Below are 24,732 nucleotides of genomic sequence, written 5' to 3'. Positions count from 1 at the left end.
GTAATTTACACTGAAGAGGACAATATACTACTACAGATGGATCTGGATAGATTGGAGGCTTGGGCAGATAAGTGGCAGATGAGGTTTAACACTGACTAATGTAAAGTTATGCACATGGGAAGGAATAATGCAAGTCACCCGTACATACTAAATGGTAAAACACTGGGTAACACTGACATGGAAAAGGATCTAGGAATTTTAATAAACAGCAAACTAATCGGCAAAAAACAGTGTCAGGCAGCTGCTGCCAAGGCCAATAAGATAATGGGTTGCATCAGAAGGGGCATAGATCATAGTCCTACCACTCGCTAGTCAGACCACACATGGAGTACTGTGTACAGTTCTGGGCTCCTGTAAACAAGGCAGACATAGCAGAGCTGGAGAAGGTCCAGAGGAGGGCAACTAAAGTAATAACTGGAATGGGGAGACTACAGTACCCTGAAAGATTATCATAATTAGGGTAATTCACTTTAGAAAAGCGTAATAATATTACAGGCTATAGCTACTAGAGAGGGGTCGTTGATCCAGGGAGTTATTCTGATTGCCTGATTGAGGTAGAAGCCAATTTTCCCCATTAACTCCCGACTCCAGTTTTTTTTTTTTGCCTTCCTCTGGATCAACTTGCAGGATAACAGGCCGAACTGGATGGACAAATGTCTTTTTTCGGCCTTATGTACTATGTTATTATGTCATCGCATCAGATTTTTGTCCATGTAAATGACTGACAGGATTTTGATCATTATGTACAAATGTGTATTTTATTGATAGTTTATTTAAAAATCAATAAAAATTATTTTTGATTTTAAAAAAATTCCATACCAGAACACTTCAGCGAGCCATTCTGTCCAGCTGGGATTGCGCCCCAGTGCGCCGGGCATTCAGATGGTGGATGGTCTCTCCGATGTTGACGTCGGGTCGCTCGTTCCTCCCTCTCCGTTGAAAGGCGTTAACAACGCACGCAAGCCTCAAGGAAAATTGGAAAATCTCTATGTTCAAGTGGTATGGTCACGCAAGGAGCGCTCCCTTCCAATCAATGTTCTGGAGTTGAGGGCTATTCGGCTCTCTGCGACATTGGGCCGACCATCTCAGTGGTTGTCCGGTGCGGGTTCAGTCCAACAACTCCACGGCGGTGGCTTACATCAATCACCAGGGCGGAACCTGGCAGTCATGACGCTGATTCTCAGCGGGGCGGAGAAACATGTTCCAGGACTCTCGGCAGTTTACATACCCGGCGTCGACAACTGGATCGCAGACTTCCTCAGCCGGGAGCGTCTCAATCCCAGCGAGTGGGCTCTTCACCCGCAGGTCTTTCGGGCCATCTGCTAGAGGTGGGGTCGGCCTGATGTGGATCTCATGGCCTCACGGTTCAACAACAAGGTTGAGGACTTCGTCGTGCGGTCCAGGGACCCCATGGCCCTGGCATACGACGTGCTGGTGATGCCGTGGAGTCGGTTCACGTTTCTGCATCTTCTCCGGAAGATCAGGTCAGAGGGACTGCCCGTCATTCTCGTGGTCCCAGATTGGCCGCACAGGGTGTGGCACGCGTCCCTAGTCGCCCTTCTCGCCGACAAACTTTGGCGTCTTCCTCTACAGGAGGACCTGCTCTCACAGGGGCCGATCTTTCACCCAAATTTAGGGTTGCTACATTTAACGGCATGGCTGTTGAAGCCGCCGTACTGAAGGCTAGTTTTTTTTTTTTTTTTTGGGATGCGGTGGTCCAGACTATGATTCGGAGCAGGAAGCCGTCGTCTTTCAGAATCTACCTGGAAGTTCTTCTTTAGTTGGTGCGAGTGGTGACAGCTGTTTCGCGTTTGTTTTTCTTTGCCGTGACTTTTGGCTTTCCTGCAGTCGGGCATGGACTTGGGGCTTGCTCTTAGCTCCCTCAAAAGGCAAGTGTTGGCTCTCTCCATTCTTTTTCAGTGGAATTTTGCTTCGCTTTCAGCGGTTTGGACTTTTCTGCAGGGGGTGGCGCATGCTGCGCCCCCTTTCCGTCCTCTATTGGATCCTTGGGATCGTAATCTAGTGCTCAACGCTCTCTAATCTTCTCCATTTGAGCCTTTGCAGTAGGTGTCGCTGCGCTTCCTGTCTTATAAGGTGGCTTTTTTTGGTTGCAATTACTTCTATCAGTAAAGTGTCGGAACTCGTGGCTCTGTTATGTTGGTCGCCCTTCCTGATCCTCCATCAGGATAAGTTGGTCCTTCTCCCTGTGCAGTCCTTCCTGCCGAAGGTGGTGTCGGCATTCCATCTAAATTAGATTATTCTCCCTTCATTTTGTCCGCACCCGTCTCATCCTCGGGAGCAGTTGCTCCATACCCTGGTTTTGGTACGAGCCATTCAAGTGCATCTGTCCCAGACGGCATCTTTCGGGCGAACGGATTCCCTGTTCGTTATTCCAGAGGGACCGAGGCGAGGGCTGGCAGCGTCAAAGACTTCCATTTCCCGATTGATTCATTTGGCTATTAAGGACTCGGGCCCCGCCCTCCCGGGGGACTGCTCATTTGGCTCGGGCAGTGGGGGCCTCTTGGGCAGTGCATCACGGGGCTTTGGCCCTCCAGGTGTGCAGGGCGGTTACTTGGTCGTCTTTGCATACTTTTTCCAAGTTTTATAGAGTTCACACCTTTGCATCTGCTAACGCGTCTCTGGGGCGGAGAGTTTTGCAGACGGCGGTTCTCTGATTGACGGGAGGGTTGCTTGTTATGCCCACCCTTGGGGACTGCTTTGTAACGTCCCATGGTCAAAGCCTGTGTCCCCCAATGAGACGGATGAGAGAACTAGATTTTTGTACTTGCCGCACAATCTGTTTCTCTTCCGTTCATTGGGGGACGTGGCTCCCACCCATTCTTTTGTTTTTAAGGGCTTTTTCGGGCCTTTTGTGGTTCTGGGTTTGTACATAGTGTGATTTTCTTGTGTCTGGCTTCTCCTACTGCTTTTGCACTAACTGATTTAGCTTGGTCCCTGCAGGAAGGGATATAGCTGAAGAGGGAGGAACTTACACTTTGTGTGCTTAGTGTCCGCCTCCTAATGGCAATAGCTACACCCATGGTCAAAGCCTGTGTCCCCCCAATGAACAGAAGAAAAACTGAATTTACGTTAAATACAAACATCAATTTTTTTTTCTTTTGTTGACCTGCGGCTCTGTTCCCGAGTTATAGTACTTTTTTCTTAACCCCTTAGTGACCACCCATACGCCTTTTTACGGCGGTCACTAAGGGGCCTTAGGCTGGGTCTCTGCTTTTTTATGGCGGCCCAGTCTAAGCACTGCACGGGTCTCCGGCTCACACGAGAGCAGGACCGCGGCTCTAACAGCCTCCCATTGGCACCCCGCAAATGCGATTGCGGGGTGCCGATGTGTGTAAAGGCAGGCTGGGGTCTTATGAGGGCCCCAAGCCTGCCTTGAGTAGATTCCAGCAAGCTGTGCCTCTCTGGTGCAGCCTGCTGGTCAATGTCAATATAGCACTGACATTAAAATGCAATGCACTATAGGGATAATGTGTAAAAAATAGAAGGGTCCAGCTTCTGATAAAACGATATCCTTTATTTGATGCAGTAAAATCCATATAAAACAAGCCAGATGCAAAATCGACGCGTTTCGGATGTTAAGTTAACGATCCTTACTCATATAAAATGCCATCTGTGACTCTCCCATATAAATACACTTCCTCCAATCACATGATCAGGTGTGGGCAAATCACAAAACATGGAATGACAAATCCAACATGTGCAGGAAAAAAAAAAACTTTACTAATTCATTGATACTGTAAAATCAAGTCATGTTTTTTGTTCATGCCTGTGGGGAAGCAACTACCAAGTTCGAACATCCAATATGCCTCTCTACTTAGTAGTTTGCGTCTATGGTCACCGATTAAAACCAGAATACGCTCCCAGTTGGGGGGGGGGGGGGGTGACCATAGACGCAAACTACTAAGTAGAGAGACATATTGGATGTTCGAACTTGGTAGTTGCTTCCCCACAGGCATGAACAAAAAACATGACTTGATTTTACAGTATCAATGAATTAGTAAAGTTTTTTTTTTCCTGCACATGTTGGATTTGTCATTCCATGTTTTGTGATTTGCCCACACCTGATTATCATGTGATGTTGTTTCTATGCATGCGATTGGAGGAAATCTATTTATATGGGAGAGTCACAGATGGCATTTTATATCATGAGTAAGGATCGCTAACTTGAGATCCGAAACGTGTCGATTTTGCATCTGTCTTGTTTTGTATGGATTTTACCGCATCGAATAAAGGATATTGTTTTATCAGAAGCTGGACCCTTCTACTCTTTACACAGTTTATGTTGGCTTTGTCCTGGCCACATCCGTGGCTCTGATACGATTCGCAGGTGAGTGCTGCAATTTGACTTTCTATAACTATAGGGATATTGCATTGCATTTTAAAATTTGAATATTGTCTGTTATAGTCTCCTTGTAGGACTATTAAGTGGTAAAACAAAACACATTTATTAAGAAAAAAAAATTTGATTAAAAAAATAAGCTTTTTTTTCCCATTGAAAATACTATTTTCAATAAAAGAAATGCAAAACAAAATTAATCTCCCCATAGGTTTGGTATTACCGTGTCCGTAATGACCCGGACTACATGAATATCATGTAAATTATACCCTACAGTGAACGCCATAAAAAAAAAAGACAGAATTGCTAATTTATTCTTAGTTGCCACAGAAATAAAAAAATTAATCAATCAAAAAGCGTAATTTACTCCAAACTGATACCAATGAAAAATACAAGTCGTCCTGTAAAAATCAAGCCCTCACACAACTCCATAGAAAGAAAAGTAAAGTTATGGGTCTTGGAAAGCGGCAATGCAAAAACATTTTTTTCCTTTTTTAAAAAACGGGCTTTATTGCAAAAAAGTAGTAAAAAAAAACTATATGTATTTGGTATCGCTGTAATCGTACTGACCCAGAAAATAAAGATATGTTATTTATTTATTAAAATGAACGCCGTAAAATTTATAACATAAAAATGCAGTGGCAGTATTGCTGTTTTTCCCATCTCTCTCCCAGAAGAAGTTAATCAGAAAGTTGTGTGTACCCCAAAATGGCACCATTGAAAATTACAACTTTTCCCGCAAAAAAAAAAAAGCCCTCATAAAGCTATATAGACGGAAAAATAAAAAAGTTCTAGCTCTTGGAAGGCAAAGATGGAAAAAAAAAGAAAAACGCTTGGTCAGTAAGACCCAAAACAGGCTGGTCACTAAGGGGTTAATATATGCAAATTGTTCCTTTGGTGCAACAAGGGCATCACCCTCGCTCTTGTTGCACCCAAGCTCTTGTTTTTTTTTGTAGCCAGCCCCTCCCTCACTGCATTGATTGACAGGACCAGGCAGTGGAAGAGCAACAAGGGAGGGACTGGTCACAGAAAGAAGTTAAGTTTGAGTGCAACAAGAGCGATGGTGATGCCATCCTTGAACCTAGGCAAGGCCTAATTTGCATATTAACAAATAGTATCATAACTTGGATATGGAGCCTTGGTTTAACAAAAGAAAAACGGCCCATTAATCAGGTGAACCACAGCTATGTGTCTATGAAAACCGTTGGATAGGGAGGTCCCTGGTGACAGATTCCAGTGTTTACAATAAAGTGCCATAGGTTGCAGACAACTGGCACTGCCCATACAATGCATTGATGGTAGACTTACCTAGAATAACAGCCAGCCCTAACAGATGCATGGAATATTTAAAATTTAAAGGGAACCTGTCACCAAAAAAACGCTTACTAAGCTGTTAATAGTACCTTATAGTGCTGCATAGTAGATTCCTAATGCACTTTTTCATTGTTTAGCCGCATCTAGCCTCCTTGAGAAATCAATGTTTTATTCAGCCGCTGCCCCCTGCTTCAAGTCAGGTTTGAAGTCAAGGGGGCAGCGGCCTAGGCGTCTCCAATGCTGCTCCTCCCGCCGCCTTTATTGACAAGCCGGATCTCAGTGCCGGGACCGCGCTCCCAGCCCGCATGCGCAGTAAAGGGCTGCTGTAGCGTGATCCCGGCTCCGGCTCGTACACTCAGTGTACCATGATCCGGTGTGTCAATAAAGGCGGCGAGAGGTGGGGAGAGCAGCATTGGAGACGCCTAGGCCGCTGCCCTCTTGACTTCAAACCTGACTTGAAGCAGGGGGCAGCGGCTGAATAAAACATCGATTTCTCAAGGAGGCTAGATGCGGCTAAACAATGAAAAAGTGCATTAGGAAACTACTATGCAGCACTATAAGGTACTATTAACAGCTTAGTAAGCGTTTTTTTTGGTGACAGGTTCCCTTTAATTTGTTAATACTGATGGGAATAAAATTATGAGATGCATTAATGGATAATTAATAATCAGCCGCATGATATGTTGGTGGAGAAATCGTGGAATAGTACACAAATCAAGGGGTTGTCTCACTTCAGCAAATGGCATTTATTATGTAGAGAAAGTTAACACAAGGCACTTACTAATGTATTGTGATTGTCCATATTGCCACCTTGGCTGGCTTGATTCATTTTTCCATCGCATTTTACACGGCTCGTATCCAGGGGTTATAGACGCCTGCCTCTCTTATGGTCAGGACCGTGGGAGTGCGCATAGGCGTCTTTTCCTATAGTGTCCAAGCACGACCACTGCTGCTGGATTGCAGGGTGGTCAAAACCCCTGGAAACGAGCAGTGTATAATGTGATGGAAAAATGAATCCAGCCAGCAAAGGAAGCAACATGGACAATCACCATACATTAGTAAGTGCAAGGTATTAATTTTCTTTACATGATAAATGCCATTTGCTGAAGTAAACCTTTCCAAGGTGCAACCTAAACTTACCATTTGCACTAGACTCCATACAGTCGTGTCCCCCCCCCCTTCAGAACCAGTCATAGTAAAAGGCACCATGAAAGGATTAATCTCCAGATTGCAAAATGTCTAAACCATAGATACTGACACAGCAATTGTAAATAGGCAGGTGTGGCCCCATCAGTAGAAAGCGATCTATAGTGGCTCATAGAATTTGGTGAATGACCGGGACATTGCTGGTACCAGGACCCCTAAAGTGTTGCAATAGCAATTGTTAAGAAATAGCCTCAGCTTTATGGAGCACTGACCGGTCCCGATAGTAGTCATGCAAACCGGTCTCCCACTAGGTAGTGAAAGAAGCAGGTCACAAGAAATCAGAGCTTGGCCTGAGGTATCAATCAGAATCTGTATTAAAGGCTTGTATTATAAGGGCTCATGCAGTCTGCAATATACGGGCCCCGGCTGTTTTTGCACTACATCACCGATGCAGACCCACTTGACTATGTAGTGCTTCCGTGGGGCCTCTCTCCGTGCCTCCACAACGCCAAATAATAGAACATGTTTGTTCTGTGTTTCCCGTGCATCATCTGCAGCTGCTTTTTGCAAAAAAAAAAGGCACATAAAAACTGGAAGGCCCCCTGTGAGATACCATTGTAGGCTGCTTTCACACGAGCGAGTTGTACACTCCAATCTTCTAGCACTGCCGGGGTCACATAGCATTATATTGATATTATATTGATTTATGATGCTATGTAACCCTTAGAGCTCTGGAATTACATAAGTGACAGCATTATGTCATTTAAAATTATATATTATTATAAATAATATATGCTCACACTCCAAGTCCGGAGTGTACAACTCTCTAGTGGGAAAGCAGCCTAAGGCTACTTTCACACTAACGTTTCTATTTTCCGGTATTGAGATCCGTCATAGGGGCTCAATACCGGAAAAAATGCTTCTGTTTGGTGCCCATTCATTGTCAATAGGGACAAAACGTAACTGAACAGAACGGAATGCTCCAAAATGCATTCCGTTTGGTTGAGTTCCCATACCGGAGAGCAAACCGCAGCAAGCTCCGATCATCTTTCCGTCCTGGGATGCGGAACAAAACTGACCCACAATGCAAGTCAATGGTGATGGATCCGTTTAACTCTGACACAATAGAAAACGGATCCGTCCTCCATTGACTTTCAATGGAGTTCATGCCGGATCCGTCTTGGCTATGTTAAAGATAATACAACCGGATCCGTTCATAACGGATGCAGACGGTTGTATTATCAGTAACGGAAGCGTTTTTGCTGAACCCTGCCGGATCCAGGAAAACGCTAGTGTGAAAGTAGCCTTAGGCAGTCTGGAAATCACTCTCTGTATCCCCTGTTCTATACGCTGCTCTTCTTGCAGGAGCGCACAGCATTAGGCTACATGCACACAACCTTTGTGTGTTTTGCGGTCCAAAAATCCCGGATTTGCAAAACATGGATGGCGTCCGTGCGCGTTCCACAATTTGCGGAACGGCACGGACAGCCTTTAATATAACTGCCTATTCTTGTCTGCAAAGCGCGGACAAGAATAGGACATGTTATTTTTTTGCGGGGCCACGGAACGGAGCAACGGATGTGGACCGCACACGGAGTGCTGTCTGCATCTTTAGCGGCCCCATTGAAGTGAATGGGTCCGCATCCGAGCCGCCAAAACAATGGCCGGTGCATGAGGCCTTATATTCATTTATAATGCTGTGTGCCTCTGCATGACCTTGTTGCTACAGAATCATAGGTAGGACATTACGCAGTAGATACCAAAATGCTGGTGGCTATGAAGTGGGCTCCATGCATATTTTCCCACCTCTAAATGGAGTAACACTTTTTTGGAGAATGGATACTAGACTGTTTCAGCACAATGATCCTGATTGCTGCATTACTTTCTTATTGCTCAGGTGGCAGCTCGCTTTCTGCCGAGAGACTCCAGGAGTGCATCAGCCGGGCAGTTTCTAGACATAAAGAAGTGCAAGCTCTACTGGACGAAGTTTTGCTCAGCATCAAGACACAATAAAGCAGACTTTTGTTGTTCATAAATGACATGTAAAAAGTTGTATTTGTAAGAGATGGACAGGTTTTGTACTAAATAAAGCAAGCCCTTTGCTATGTGTATGGGCTTCTTTATACATTCATTTTTTTAAGGTGGTATGTAGAGCTTTTAATGCATCTAAGAACACTTAAAAACATCCTTGTCTGTAAAATCTCTAGTCGCTTTTTTTTTTTTTTATGCAAAGTTCAGAGTTTTTCATCTTTTCGCAAACCTTTTTATATATAAAAAAAAATAATTGATCTATTTATATCATTAAAACACATTTAAAACTATTGTAGAGAAGGCAATTTTTGGCGGATGAGTCCATTCGGTGTCTCTGATTTGTCAGTGGTGGACAGGAGTGGCCGATGTCCTTAGCTGTTTGGGTCCAGGTTGGTTGGAGACGGGTCCTCTTCACTTATTTCTTGATCTGCTGTCTGAATGTGGTGGAAGGGGCGGTGGAGCTTGTGCTGCTGCCATAGCCATTTGGTGCATTTGATGTTGCAAGAATTGCAACTATCAGCGTACAGATGGTGGAAGAGAATAAGAAACAAGAAAGACACTTTTTAGCCTAAATTTAAATATTTAGCGGACGCTCTGCACAACACAGACACATGAATGGGCAGTCATGCAGCATCAGTGGTTCCAAAGCAAGTTCTGTGGAGGATACAGGGTCAGTCAATGACCTTTTTAGTGAAGTTAGTAGGTTCGGTACAGACTGGTTATGTATCCCAACTTATGGTCCAGTAATGGGGGCTGAAATCACCCCAATGTTAACTACTTACTTCATCTGAGTGCCATGGAGAACACGGTCTGATTCTATATGCAGTTCTTGGGGTTTACATGTATACTTCAATATAAGCAGCTCTTCAGATGAGATACATCAATATAGAGTTAGCGCCACCTCTATATAAGCTAATATTTGTTAGCTCTCCGGCCACAGTCCATGAAACCAACAGCTGGTGGACTAAAGGAGACCAGTGTATATCAGGACGTTTGAGCACGGCTCATGCTCAATATATTACATGTATGATGTAGCAGTTATCAATCTGCACCTCCAATCAACTGCAGCCAATCCGAGCTCTATCATCCCGCTATAGCATTACACATGCAGCACTTAATACATTTTGCATGCATCAATTTTGCTTTAAGCTCTGAAAATCAGAAAGCTGTGTGTCTGATTTCAAGCATTTGTAATTGCATAATTATTGGTGTTCAGAAAATTTCCTAGGGGCAGACTTCAGTCCACCATTCTTATACAGTTTTTGGAAGCGATAAGCTTAGGTTTGCTATTTTTGTGCTCTTGTTGGATTACTTGTATGGGTGGTGGTTGCTGCTGCAAGGCTTGCGGCTTTTGCCGTTGTAAGGCAGGAGATAGATGCGTACTCTTGTGTGGCAGTTTGTGCCCGGGTCTGTTTGAGCCGAGCTGAGATAACACTATAAAGAGGAGAAGGGAAGAGCAGAGTGGAACAGTGAATATGAAAGGGTAAAAATATGAGACGTGGGTACCTGCTACAGTTCTATAGCACAGGCTTGGTTTAGATTACAGCAATGGTCTCTATGAGATGTGCAACTACACATTCCAGTATCCCCAGCGAACACTGAATTAAGGTATCTCTTTGGGGCAAATCCATGACAAATACCAAGTAAGGCCATTTTTCCCCAAAAGGCTGGTTTTCTTTTTCCATGTGACTCCATTTAATATCACTTAAAGAAATTGTCCCATTAGAAAAACCTATCCACAGTATAGGGAATAAGTGTCTGAACAGCAGTGGTCTGACCACTGGGGCCACGTTCCCCTGTTTGAATGGAGCAGGAGACATGCATGTGTGTCCGCTGCTCCATTCTACTTTACAGGACTGCTGGAGACTCCTTTCTGGTATCGAGGAAAACACTTCAGTTTTGCCCCAATTTATTGTCAATGGGGACAAAACAGAACGGGGTGCACCAGAATGTATTCTGGTCCGTTTGGTTGCATTCCCACGCGGTGCTCCAGACTAAAAAAAATACCTAGTAGCCATTGGCTCCTCAACTGAAAAATTTAGGAGCCAAATTCAATTTTTAGTTGCCAAATCGAAACCGAATCAAAATTTTGGTATTGTGACAACGCTACTCCGATCAGATCGGCGTAGGATTGTTTTGATACCAAAATTTTGATTCGCTTTCGTCACCATAAAAAAAGTATTGCGATACTCAATACCACGCAAAAAATACCGGAATGCCGGATCCGTCCTTCGGTAAAAATGTGTAAAAAGATACAAGACAGACCCGTCTGTCCGCATGACAAGCGGAGAGATGGATTAGTTCTTGCAATGCATTTGTGAGATGGATCCGCATTTCAGTCACATCCAGATCGACGGAACTGCTTGCCGGATCACACTGCTGCAAGTGTTAAAGTAGCCTTAGTGTTTGTTTTTTTTACTTCCTATTAGCCCCCTTAGGGGCTGGAACCCTTGTCCTATTCACCCTTAGGCCCCTTTCACACGGGCGAGATTTCTGCGTGGGTGCAATGCCTGAGGTGAACGCATTGCACCCGCACTGAATCCGGACCCATTCACTTCTGTGCACAGGAGCGGTTTTTTTTAACTGTTTTTCACGCAACGCAGGCCCCATAGACATTAATGGGGCTGCGTGAAAATCGCAAGTATCCGCAAGCAAGTGCGGTTGCGGTGCGATTTTCACGCATGGTTGCTAGGATGAAAGTCTATTCACTATTATTTTCCCTTATAACATGGTTATAAGGAAAAATAATAGCAATCTTTAATACAGAATGCTTAGTAGGTCAATTGAGGGTTAAAAAAAAACAACCTCACCTCCTCCAATTGATCGCGTAGCTGCCGGTCTCCTGTTCTTTCTTCAGGACCTGTGGTGACATCACTGTGCTCATCACATGATCCATCACCATGGTAATGGACCATGTGATGAGCTCAGTGACGTCACCACAGGTCCTGAAGAAAGAACAAGAGACCAGCAGCTATGCGATCAATTGGAGGAGGAGAGTTAATTTTTATTTTTATTAACCCTCATTGGCACTGTGCCACCAATGTTTATTATATGGGGAGGGGGGGGGGGGCACGCGGGTGCACTGCTCCAAGAATGTTTATTATACTGGGAGGGGGGCGCGCACTGTGCCACCAATGAAGATAACTGACCTGTTAATACAAATACAGGAGGTGGGTGCCGGAATCAAATAGCCAGCACCCTACCTCTGACAGGGAGCTGCGATCTGCTCCAGTTAACCCCTCAGGTGCAGCTCCCTGTCATAGAGGTCGGGTGCCGGCTATTTGATTCCGGCACCCGCCTCCTGTATTTGTATTAACAGGTCAGTTATCTTCATTGGTGGCGCAGTGGCCACAGCCCATCCCCTCCTCCTCCTGTCTCTCTCCTTATTGGCGGCGGCAGCAGCAGCACAGGGGGGAGGGAGAGACGACTCCTCCACTGGGCTGCTGAGAAGAACATCGGCAGCGGGGCAGAGAACTATCATCTCCTGTGCCCCGCTGCTGTATTGAGCGACAGAGCTGCGGCGGCGGGTCTAGTCGCAACTGGCGATCATTTTGGTGGCCATCTGGAGCCCTGCCACGCCAGACACAAAACTGCTGCAAGCAGCGTTTTTGGGTGCGTCATGAGATGCTGATCAAGATGGATCCGGCGTAAAACACAAGGTTAGTCAAGGGTGCAGGATCCGTTTTCTCGGACATGAAAGAAAACTGATCCGGTGCCCATTGACTTAATGGTTTTAGTGCAGGTCCTTTTAGAGAGAGTACAACCGGATCTGTTCAGAACGGATGCAGGCGGTTGTATTATCACGATGGAAGCACTTTTGCTGATCCCGGACAGATCCAGCAAAAACGCTGATGTGAAAGTAGCCATAGCGGCATAAAAGAACTTTGTTATCTCCGGCAGTCTTACAGAGTTGGATGGCATGGAGCCTATCTGCCTCCATTCAAACATGGGAACACAGGACACCCCCAACAGTCAGATCTCCACCGATTAGACACTTATTCCCTATACCAGTGATGGTGAACCTTTCAGAGACAGAGTGCCCAAACTGCAACCCAAAACCTACTTATTTATCGCAAAGTGCCAACATGACAAGTTAACCTGAATACTAAAGTCCAATATAGTATATTTTTCATGTACTTAATCATTCAGCTATAATACCCTGCCTACAATCAATGCGCTGCCTGCGCTGTTCATAGTGCGCGCTCCGCTGATGAATGGCAGGAAAAGTCTAAGGCATATTAGTACACCATAGATTTTTTCCAGGGTGCGGGTGCCCACAGAGAGAGCTCCAAGTGCCACCACTGACCTATACTGTTGGATATTAAAATCAGAGAATTTAGAAGCTGCACCACCAGCCAACCTGTTGATACGTTTTCCTTTAATTAACAAAAACGATTAGGCTTTGTGCACACGGCTGTAATTTTGGCTCAGTGGATGAAGGGTACCCCAGCACACGCCCTCCTATAGGGTGCAAGGCACGAGGTCTTCATATGCTGCATCATCAATGTGCAGTAAAGGTTATCCAGTATTCACTCAACCTATGTCATGGTCAAAAGGCAATGGGCCCAAAGAAAGCTATCAAATAAAAAATATCAATCAATCTACTGAAATCCTTATCAGCAACAGAAGTTTCTATTTAGTGTGCTGCATTACTACAGTGTAGCCCCAGTCTAAATAACTATGCATTTCTAGAAATCCCAAAAGCCATTCACATAGGATGTTAGCAATGGGGATGTATTAATAGGATGAATAAGCTTGTTGCTATGGAAAGTTCGAACCAAAAAGGCACAAACAGAAAAGCGCCATTGACATATAAAAAAAATCGACGTAATTTCACAGTTACTGTATGTTTTAAATTGTCCGTAAAAACTGGACAAATGTAAGCATTAACAAATTTACAGCACTGTTCGCCTGTAATAGAAATATTTCAGGCCTGGAGGATGTCTGCATTCCTACTTGGATCCAGAAGACAATATTACAACCCCGAATCCCCAAAAAGTTGGGATGCTGTCTAAAATGTGAATAAATGTAGATAAAAACAGAATGTAATGATTTGCAATTCTTATACACCCATATTGTATTCACATTAGATCATAGAACACATATCACATGCTGAAAGTGAGATATTTTACTATTTCGTGAAAAATAATAACTCGTTTATATAGCAGCAACACATCTAAAAGTTAGGACAGGGCCATGTCTACCAATGTGTAGCATCCCCTCTTCTTTTAACAACCATTTATAAACGTCTGAGTTGAGACCAATTGCTGGAGTTTTGGGAGAGGAATGTTGTCCCATTCTTGTGCGATCTAGGATTTTAGCTGCCCAACAGTCCTGGGTTTTCTTTGCCAGATTGTTTCATCATCCACCAATTTTTTTTTTTTTTATTGGTGAGAGGTCTGGATGTAGGCTGACCAGTTCAGCACTTGGACTCTTCTTCTGTGAAGCCATGCTGTTGTGATGGATGCAGTATGTGCTTTAACACTGTCTTGCTGAAATATACAATGCCTTTCCTGAAAGAGACGTTGTCTGGATGGGAGCATATGTTGTTCTAAAACCACACATCGATGGTGCCTTTCCAGATGTGTAAGCTGCCTATGCCATAGGCATTAATGCAACCCCATACCATCAGAAATGCAGGCTTCTGAACTGAGTCTTAAGCTGGATGGTCCCTCTCCTCTGTAGTCCACTAGACACGGCGTTGATGGTTTTCAAAAATAATTTACATTTTGATTCATCCAACCATAAAACAATTTTCCATTTTGCCTCAGTCCATTTTAAATTAGCTTTAGACCGGAGAAGACAGTGGCATTGTTGGATCATGTTGAGATTTGGCTTCTTCTTTATATGATACAGCCTTAACTTGCATTTGTTGATTGTATGGCAAACTGTGTTCCCAGATGATTTCTGGAAGTGTCCTTGAGCCCAATGCTGTGATTTACAGTACAGAATCATGCCCGTTTTTAATGCAGTGTCCCCTGAGGGCACGTAGATCATGAGCATCCAACACTGACCGTCAGCTTTGTCCTTTGTGCACATGGAATTCCTCTAATTCTCTGAATATTTTGATGGCATGTACTGTAGATTGTGGGATATTCAAAGTCTTCGCAATTTTACATTGACGAACATTTTTCAGAAAATTCTTCCACAATTTTTAGATGCAGTTTTTCACAGATTGGTAAACCTTTGCCCATCTTTGCTTCTGAGAGACTCTACCTCTCTAACATGCTTCTTATACCAACTCATGTGACTAAGCAGCACATTGATATTCCAGCTGTTTTCTTTTATTAGTACCACTTACATTTTCAGCCTTTTGTTGCTCCTGTCCCACATTTTTTGAGATGTGTTGCTGCCATCAAGTTCTAAAAGTGTTTTTTTTTTTCTCCATGAAATGGTAAAATGTCTCACTTTCAACATCTGATGTGTCCTATGATCTATTGTAAATAAAATATGGATCTGAGATTTGCAAATCATTGCATTCTGGTTTTATCTACATTTATTTACATTTTACACAGCATCCCAACTTTTTTGGAATTGGGGTTATATTTCTTAAAGTCTTCTTGAAGAACCGTATTTATAGGAGGACCTTGGATACCACCGGACCATTCCTTAGAATCAGGTATGGAAAGCTTGTTCTAATGGATTTCCACTTTTGCTGCATGACCATTTTCTGAACTAAGATTCGTGTAGAGATGAGGTGTTTGGGAGTAAACACTGAGGGATCAGGGTGTATGGATACGTACCAGTTGTCTGCTGAGGCATAAAACCACCTACTCCTGTTAAATTAATGACCGCCGCTTGCTGAGAAGTTAATGTCTGCTCCTGACTGTTAGCACCTTGTTCCATTCCCTGAGAAGAACACAAGAAAAAAGCAGATTTGTAATCCGCTTGGAGCGTAGAACACAACAGTAACCATATATACTTCTACACGTCTTATTTGGTAAGCAGGTCCTACAAAATAAAAATTCTAGGGACCTTCATCATTGTCAAGAAACGAGGGGCCTCAAATCTAAATTACTGACAGGAGTAGGCGACGCATGTGAAGATGCTCTCCAGAAACTAAAGGAACCTCTCTTGGCCTTATTCCAAAACTACCTTTGAACAGATGATTGCACTGGTTTGACAGTCCCATTCATTCCTATGGAGAGTGGTAGTGCACTCACAGCCAACTCTCTTGCTGGCATAGATATCATTTATTTTAAAGTGTATATGTGATAACGGATTTAAAAAGGAAACCTATCATCACATTTGCCATAGGCGATTGTGACTGGGGCAGAGTAAGGCCTCATTCACACATACGTGGATTTTCACAAACCACGGTCCGTGAAAACCCAGTCTGCCGTCCTGCTGAGTGCACGGCGTCATTGGTTTCTACAAATGTATTACTTTACAGCGGCACAAAGGGCATGACGCCGTGCACTCAGCAGGACGGATTTTCACGGACCGTGGTCCGTGAAAATCCACATGTGTGTGAATGAGGCCAAAAGAAGACTCCATGAACTGCATATACATATGAAAAGGTACATTTTCAAAGTGGATTTACATCAAAATGCTGAGCGCATTAATAGACACCGCAGTGATTTTGCTGTGGTGTCACCTACAGGAACATATCATTAGTTGCATATGACAAATATGATGACAGATTCCCAAGTACAGAGGATAAGACTACAAGCACAATAAACAAATGACAGAAGGTACAGAGGGAGAGAGGACCCTGCCCAAGAGGGCTTACAATCTACAAGGGAAAGAAGACAGTAGGTGAGGGTAGAAGCTGCTCAGACGGTAGTATGGTGGCAGCAGGGTTATTGTAGGCTTTACTGAAGAGGGGGTGGTTTTCAGGTTGCATTTCAAGGTAGTTGGGTGTGAGCAATGAATTCCGGAGAACTAAGGGGTGCATTTCTGAGGCAACTTTGTGAAGAGCAGATAAGAATAGAGCAAAGAGAAGGTCTTCCAAGAGCCAGTGATTATGTGTTGGGAGGTAACTAGAAATTTGGTCAGAGATGTAAGGAGGGGACAGACTTTGGGTGGGCTTGTATGCTGTGATTAGTATTTTAAACTGTATAGACAAAGGGGAAGAAGTGGATTATCCAGGTTGCAGAGTTGAGGGTGCTTTAATGGAGATGGCATTAGATGGAGGCCACAGAGAAACATGCTGCAGTAACCTTGGGAGATGATGAGGGACCATACACAAGCATACTAGTGATCAGTAAGCAGTGATGGCCCTAGAGGTCAGCCCCACTTAGAATACTTTTAAGGCATGTCTACTTCAGAGGTTATAAAATGAGGATTTACAGTGGTTGAAAGAAGCTCACAACACCTGCAGAAGCACAGAAAAACTCTGGTTAGCAGATTCTTGCTTACATGTCAAAGGCAGGCCACAAGGTAGACTAAAGACCTCTGAAAGACAATGGTTATAGGGGTTTTCATACTGATGGCCTATCCTATGGATAGAACATAAATAGGAGAACGGTGGGCGCCAAATCGGCTGTTTGGAGAAGCCACGAGCTCCGAAGAGTGCCACGCTCGTCTTGCAACTTACCACGCAGAACGCCATCCATTTGATAGCGGCTGTCCTTGGTTCGCAGTTCAGTTTCGCTGCTTCTAGGCCACATGACCAATGAACGTGATGTCGCTGGCACAGTAAGAGGCCTAAGTGCTCATAGAGTGCCGTGGCCAAAACCAAGCACAGCCGCTATCAAATTGTACGCCACCTCAATACCGCTAACTGACCGGGGGTCTCGGAAGTCAGACCCCTGGTGATCTCATTTTGATGTTGCTCATAACACTTAGGCTACATTCACACGTCCGTTTTTTTCTACATCCCGATTTTCGGTCCGTTTTTGCGGATCCGTTGTTCCTGAAAATGTTTCCGTATGTCATCCGTTTTTTGCGGATCCGCAAAAACGGAAACATGGAAAACTCAAATCCGACAGTAAATTCTAACACAGAGGCGTTCCCATGGTGATGGGGACGCTTCTAGTTAGAATATACTGAGAACGGTGTCCATGACTGCCCCCTGCTGCCTGCAGCACCCGATCTCTTACAGGGGGCTGTGATCCGCACAATATTGTGCGAATCATAGCCCCCTGTGAGAGATCATGTGCTGCCAGGCAGGAGGGGCAGACCCCCCTCCCTCCCCAGTATTAAATGTGCCCATTGCGGCCTCACCTCTCCCCCCCCCCCCCCCATCATCGGTGCCAGTGCGGATTCCTAGTATTAATAAATGTGCCCAGTGCGGTCTCACCTCTCTCCCAACCCAACCCCCAACCCCCCCCCCCATCATCGGTGGCCGTGCGGATTCCTAGATGTGCCCAGTGCGGTCTCACCTCTCCGCCCCCCCCCCCCCCCCCATCATCGGTGGCCAGTGCGGATTCCTAGTATTAATAAATGTTGCCCAGTGCGGTCCCCCTCTCCCTCCCCCCGCCCGCCCCCCCCCGCCCCCCCCCCCCATCATCATCGGTGGCCGGGCGGATTCCTAGATGTGCCTCATGCGGTCTCACCTCCCCCCCCCCATCATCGGTGGCCAGTGCGATTCCTAGTATTAATAAATGTGCCCAGTGCGGTCTCACCTCTCCCCCCCCCCCCCTCCCATCATCGGTGGCCAGTGCGGATTCCTAGTTTAATAAATGTGCCCAGTGCGGTCTCACCTCTCTCTCCCCCTCCCCCCCATCATCGGTGGCCGTGCGGATTCCTATAATAAATAAATGTGCCCAGTGCGGTCTCACCTCTCCCTCCCCCCCCGCCCCCCCCCATCATGGTGGCTGCGGAGAAGTACCGATCGGAGTCCCAGTTAAAATCGCTGGGGCTCCGATCGGTTACCATGACAGCAAAGACGCTATTGCAGTCTTGCTGCCAAGGTTACTTAGCAATAAAACAAGCATTATACTTACCTGCGACTGCGAGCTGCGATGGTTGTCCGGCCGGGAGCTCCTCCTACTGGTAATGACAGGTCTATGGCAAATGCGCCGCACAGACCTTTCACTTACAAGTAGGAGGAGCTCCCGCCGACACACAACGCAGCTCGCAGTCGCAGGTAAGTATAATGCTTGTATTATTGCTAATTAACCATGGCAGCCAAGACTGCAATAACGTCTTTGCTAGCCATGGTAACCGATCGGAGCCCCAGCGATTTAAACTGGACTCCGATCGTGTACACTCCGCTGCCACCAATGATGGGGGGGGGGGGGGGGAAGAGGGGGAAGAGGTGAGACCGCACTGGGCACATTAATTATTACTAGGAATCCGCACTGCCACCGATGATGGGGGGGGGGGAGGTGAGACCGCACTGGGCACATTTATTAATACTAGGAATCCGCACTGCCACCGATGAGATGATGGGGGGGGGGGGAAGAGGTGAGGCCGCACTGGGCACATTTAATACTGGGGAGGGAGGGGGGTCTGCCCCCTGCTGCCTGGCAGCCCCTGATCTCTTATAGGGGGCTATGATATGCACAATTAACCCCTTAGGCGCAGCACCTGAGGGGTTAATTGTGCAGATCACAGCCCCCTGTAAGAGATCGGGTGCTGCCAGACAGCAGGGGGCAGTCATGTACACCGTTCTCAGTATATTCTAACTAGAAGCGTCCCCATCACCATGGGAACGCCTCTGTGTTAGAATATACTGTCGGATCTGAGTTTTTCACGAAGTGAAAAATCAGATCTGTAGAAAACTTACTGGGAATCCGCACTGCCGCACTGGCCACCAATGAATATAGAGGGAGGGGGGCACATTTAATACTGGGGAGGAAGCCTAATTTACAGGAACGGAATCCGCATAAAACGGATGACATACGTAATGACATACGAATGTCTTCCTTTTTTTGCGGATCCATTGACTTTGTATTGGTCCAGGATCCGATTTTTCAGGACAAGAATAGGACATGTTTTATATTTAAACGGACATGCGGAACGGACACTGAAACGGGACAGCACACATTGTGCTGTCCGATTTTTTCCAGGACCCATTGAAATGAATGGGTCCAGATCTGGTCCTGATCTGTTCCTGAAAAAACGAACAGATCAGGAAAGAAAAAACGGACGTGTGAATGGACCCTAAGAAAACTATTCCCTGTTGTGTATTTTTTTTCCTGATGTTCTGATGATTTTTAATGTCATTGTTAATAAAAAAAATTGTATTTTATCTTGGAGCGTTAGTCAAACAGAGACGGTCTTTGAATTACTGCGATCACCATCAGGAGCACTGCCCTGGACACGTGCACCTGTACTAAGAGGTCAGTTGGCTTTTTCTTATTCTTGTTATAGACCCCTCTGAAGGACGCATATCTCTTGGACAAAAGTAGTATAATTGGGAGTAACTCAAGTCACAGCACACTGCTGAAGCCTGATTGCTATAATCATGGTCATAATTTACTGTCACTGGTACAGGATTTATGCTCGCCACTGTCAAAAAGGATATTCCATGTAGACCACAATTCTTGGTGGAAAGTAACGCTGGGATTATTTTGCAGTAACACACAAGGCTAAGAGCCTCTCTGATGTTACTTACACTATACTGCCTGTGAAATTGTAACTGAAAACATGATAAAAGGGGTCTCCTAACCTTTAGATTTCAGATTGATGGTGGTTTGATACCCGGCACCCCCATAATCAGCTGTTTTTGGCACCCACCAGCCCCCAAAACTGAACAGTGGATGGAGCTGGAATAGAAGGCTCTGCCCACTGTGTAGTGTAGAGAAAGTTAAAGGGGTTGTCCGGGTTAAGAGCTGAACCCGGACATACCCATATTTTCACCCAGGCAGCCCCCCTGATGTTAGCATCGGAGCATTTCATGCTCCGATGCGCTCCCTTGCCCTGCGCTAAGAATCGCGCAGGGTACGGGCTCAGGGTACGTGTTTGGTGACGGCACCGGCTCTGATGGGCGTTCTTTAGCGCTGCCCTAGCCGTTTAAACTGGCTAGGGCAGCGCTAAAGCCCGCCCATCAGTGCCGGTGACATCACCGGGCTTACTGGCAGCCCCATGGAGAGCCGCTAACCTCACCGGAAACTCCTGAGAATGCCTTTGCCCTGCGCGATTTAGCGCAGGGCAAAGGAGAGCATCGGAGCATGAACTGCTCCGATGCTCAGTCAGGGGGGCTGCCTGGGTGAAAATGGAGGTATGTCCGGGTTCAGCTCTAAACCCGGACAACCCCTTTAATACAAAGCACTTACTAATATATTGTTATTGTCCATATTGCTTCCTTTGGTGGCTAGACTCATTCTTCCATCACATTATACATGTCTCGCTTCCATGGGTTACAACCACCCTCAATCCAACATCAGTGACCATGCTTGCACACTAAAGATAAAAGCACTGCTTCTCTGTGGCCGGGACCCTAGGGACGCACATAGCCGGCGCTTTTTCCTATAGTATGCAAGCACGGCCACCTGGATTGCAGGGTGGTTGTAACCATGGAAACGAGCATGTATAATGTGATGGAAAAAACGAGTCTAGCCAGCAAAGGAGGCAATATGGACAATGACAATACATAGTAAGTGCCTTGTATTCACTCCTTCGACATGATAAATGCCATTTGGCTGAATTAAGACAACCCCTTTAAAGGGGTTATCCAACCTTTATATCAGACCTCCCTGAGTGGCAGACCTGTGGTGGTGATCATGCTTACCTGGTCACATCCGCTGGGTTCAGTCTCTATCGTTCCTCACGGGCCGGCATCAGCATCATGTTGACAGGGAGGCACGTAACCGCTGCAGACAATCGCTGGCTGCAGCAGTGACCTCCTTTCCTTGCTTCACGACAGATGGTCATCTGATGCAAGGGAAGTCAGGTCACTGATGCGGCAAGCTATTGTCTGCAGCGGTTACGTGACTCTTCATCAAACAACGACGGGGACCAGGCAAGTATGATCACCACGGAGGGTCCCAGCCACTCTCTGACAGGACTGGTATAATGCTTTATAACTCCTTTGAGGTGCACTGACATATGCAACGGTGAACCGCTGCCTTCCCCAGATGGAAATGCAGGATGCCAGAAAATGGATACAACGCTCCTGGCATCCCTACGCATAGGTTTAATCTGAGCACAGTGGTGGACTGAAAGATGCAAACCAACGGTTTTTGATCTGGCACAACTGCACTGAGGAGAAGCTATTCCAGATATGCCGGACGTATATGAACACACCCCAAGTCCAGTTTCCATTACTCTTTATATAAGGGGTTGACTGTTTATAATATAAATTATATATATATATATATTATATATATATATATATATAATTTTATTTTTTTTCTCAGCAAACAAAACGACAAATATACACTGATGGGCGGCCATAGATAAAGGACGCTAGTAATAATTGAATACATAAGTTACATGTAAATATGTAAGTAAAAAAATAACATTAATAACGGATTGCAATGGAGGAAGAGCAAGTGCTAAGCTTTCAGTCAAAAGAAATGGAAAGTGCATCTGGGAACCAGAACAATTTCTTATTCAAGATATGAGGATTTGGAAGGAGGAGATTTACAAAAACGTTCTCTTGATTGCCAAAGCAACCAATCACAGGGCAGCTTTGATTTCTTATAGTGCTCTTGCAAAAATGAAAGGTGCGCTGTGATTGGTTGCTTTGGGCAACAGACATTTTCTCTTCTAGCCCCATAAATCTCCCCAATATTGTCTAGGGGTAAATTCATTCTTACCGATGGTAACAGCCCCAGCTGGTCGCTTTGCTGGGGGCTGGAGGTAGCCGTCTGCTGAGCCTGCTGTGGAGAATACTGGGACAGCTGCGGCTGCTGTTGTTTGCATTGGATTGAATATAAGTGAAGCACCAGGAAGCTGTTTCAAAGATGACATCCAGTTTCAGACATGTGCAGAGTACTTCATTACAGTTAGTGTATAAAATAAGATAATAGGCCTGAGAACCCGCTGATAAAGTCACGTCTTGACATTTCTACCGATTTTCCTTTTTTTATTTTTATTATTACGGTAATTTTATTTATTTTTGTACGAAACAAAACTTTATGGTAAAGTCTGTGCAGATAGCCTGGTACTGTTCAAAGGCCCTAGATCATTTGCAATGACCCCCTATGACTTTTGCCCATCTCTGCAAGAGCAAAATAAAAATGTTGCATGAAGTGAGGCCATCTTGAACTAGCCATATAGTCCTTGTAAGACGAAGGCCATCTCCTCCATCAACATGTACGCTTGAACGGCAGGTGTGCAAGTTTATTTCATAGGAAGAGAGAAATCTTTGCTCCCAGGCCTGGCAATGCTCATCTCATTTGGAACAGCATGCCCAATCCCTAATGGCAAATGTATACATCCTCTTTGGATGATCTTAGGGTTTAAAGTAGGGATACCAGTCAAATCAATAATTTGCCATTTTAATCTTTCAAAGTAAAAAAAAAAAAAAAAAAAGGAACCCTCACCACTAGAGACAAAGACAACAAACAGAAATAAATGCAATCTGCATAAAATGAATGTAAAAATAAAAATTTACAATTAAATTCCAAAAAGTAGTTCCTGTATTTTAAGCTAAAAAATATCATTAAGGCTCAGTTCACACCTGAGCGTTCTGAAAGGAGCGCTCTGTATGCGCGATTGTACGGGCGTTTACAAGCGCGCATACAGAGACAAGTGTGCACACAGTGTCGCGCGTTCCCGAAAGTCTATGTACGGGAACGCGCGACAAGAGCGCCCAAAAAAACGCTCCTGTACTTGTGTGAGCGTCGGGCGTTTTACAGCGCGATCGTACGCGCTGTTAAACGCCCAGGTGAGAACCATTCCCATAGGGAAGCATTGGTTTTCTCCTTGTTGAGCGTTTTACAGCGCGTAGGAACGCGCTGTAAAACGCTCAGGGTGTGAACTGAGCCTAAAGGAAAACAAAATACTTAAAAAGGGGTTAGCCGGCTCTTTGCCAATCAGCTGGGCTGAGCTTGGTTCGGGGGTGAGGGATGCGCTGCTGGTCCCGGCTACTTTCGCTCCCCAGCTTTGGCTGTCTAGCTTGGGTCTCCCGCTGTCGACATTCGTTTTGACACCACTGCAGCCAATCGCTGGCCACAGCAGTGACCTAGTCTCCTTGCATCACTTGACCAATTGACATGAGGCCAGAAAATTGGCAGCAGCGGTATAAAAGTACATGTTGAAAGCATGGGGAACCGAGCGAGGCCAGGGAGCAAAGGAGCCGGGACCCAACGGCACGGAGCTGGTAGTTATGCTTCCCCTTTTCAGGTCTGCCCAGGAGAGGGTTTGCAAAAATAAAAAATGTGGCCAACCCCTTTGTCTTCCCAGGCGCAGCTCTGTACAATTAGCAATTGTGCCTTGTATTACAAATGAATGGTTCCGAGCGACAATACCAAGCAAAGTACAAAGCTGTGCCAGTTAAAGAATGATGATCAGCTGGTGTCAAGAGTCAGCCCCCTCCAATCTAACTGACGTAGCCTATAGGTCATCCATTTAAAAAACTGGACATCCATTTATGCAGTTGCAGATTATATACTACAGGTGCAGAATAAATTATTTCTGTCCGAAGATATTCACTACTTACAAATAGTGTTACTTTTGTAAAATAGTATTTTTTTTTTGTAACAAAGTCGGAAAAGATAAACCTAAACACATGGCCTTAATTACCTGTAGCAGATTTAATGGTCTCAAGTTGGGATTGTTTTTTATACCAAAGGGACCACCTGTTGGAGAAAAGGGTCTTTGTTTAAAAAGCAGCAGACAGGCCGACAAGACGCATATCGCTTTCTAGTAGCATTCTAATCAGTATATGCACAAGTTTCCGAAATGTTACCATCTATCCGTACACGTCAATACTGCACGATTACACCAATAATGACCTTGCGATCTTAATTCTGTTTAAACAAAGCCATTTTTTACCTTCAGGACAAATAGAAAATGCTTTGTTTTTCCTACCTGCATTTTTAAGA

The 24,732-nt window shown here is 45.1% G+C and overlaps 2 protein-coding genes across 2 annotated transcripts in view; one reads left to right on the top strand and one right to left on the bottom strand.

Annotated features, from left to right (window-relative positions):
- Window positions 1–9,080, top strand: part of EXOSC8 (exosome component 8) — a 73,037-nt gene extending 63,957 nt beyond the window's left edge. Inside the window, exon 11 of the mRNA XM_040426103.1 lies at window positions 8,715–9,080. Coding sequence (XP_040282037.1) covers window positions 8,715–8,830 — 116 coding nt within the window. The 3' untranslated portion in view covers window positions 8,831–9,080. The remainder of the gene's footprint in view (window positions 1–8,714) is intronic.
- The window catches only part of SUPT20H (SPT20 homolog, SAGA complex component), a 93,450-nt gene continuing 77,690 nt past the window's right edge, over window positions 8,973–24,732 (bottom strand). Inside the window, 5 exon segments of the mRNA XM_040426104.1 lie at window positions 8,973–9,361; window positions 15,592–15,697; window positions 22,501–22,599; window positions 22,601–22,636; window positions 24,431–24,486. Of these exon segments, the coding sequence (XP_040282038.1) occupies window positions 9,264–9,361; window positions 15,592–15,697; window positions 22,501–22,599; window positions 22,601–22,636; window positions 24,431–24,486 (395 nt within the window). The 3' untranslated portion in view covers window positions 8,973–9,263.

Source organism: Bufo bufo, chromosome 3 (genome assembly GCF_905171765.1).
Source record: "Bufo bufo chromosome 3, aBufBuf1.1, whole genome shotgun sequence".
NCBI lineage: Eukaryota > Metazoa > Chordata > Amphibia > Anura > Bufonidae > Bufo > Bufo bufo.
This window is presented reverse-complemented; position numbering and strand designations above follow the sequence as displayed.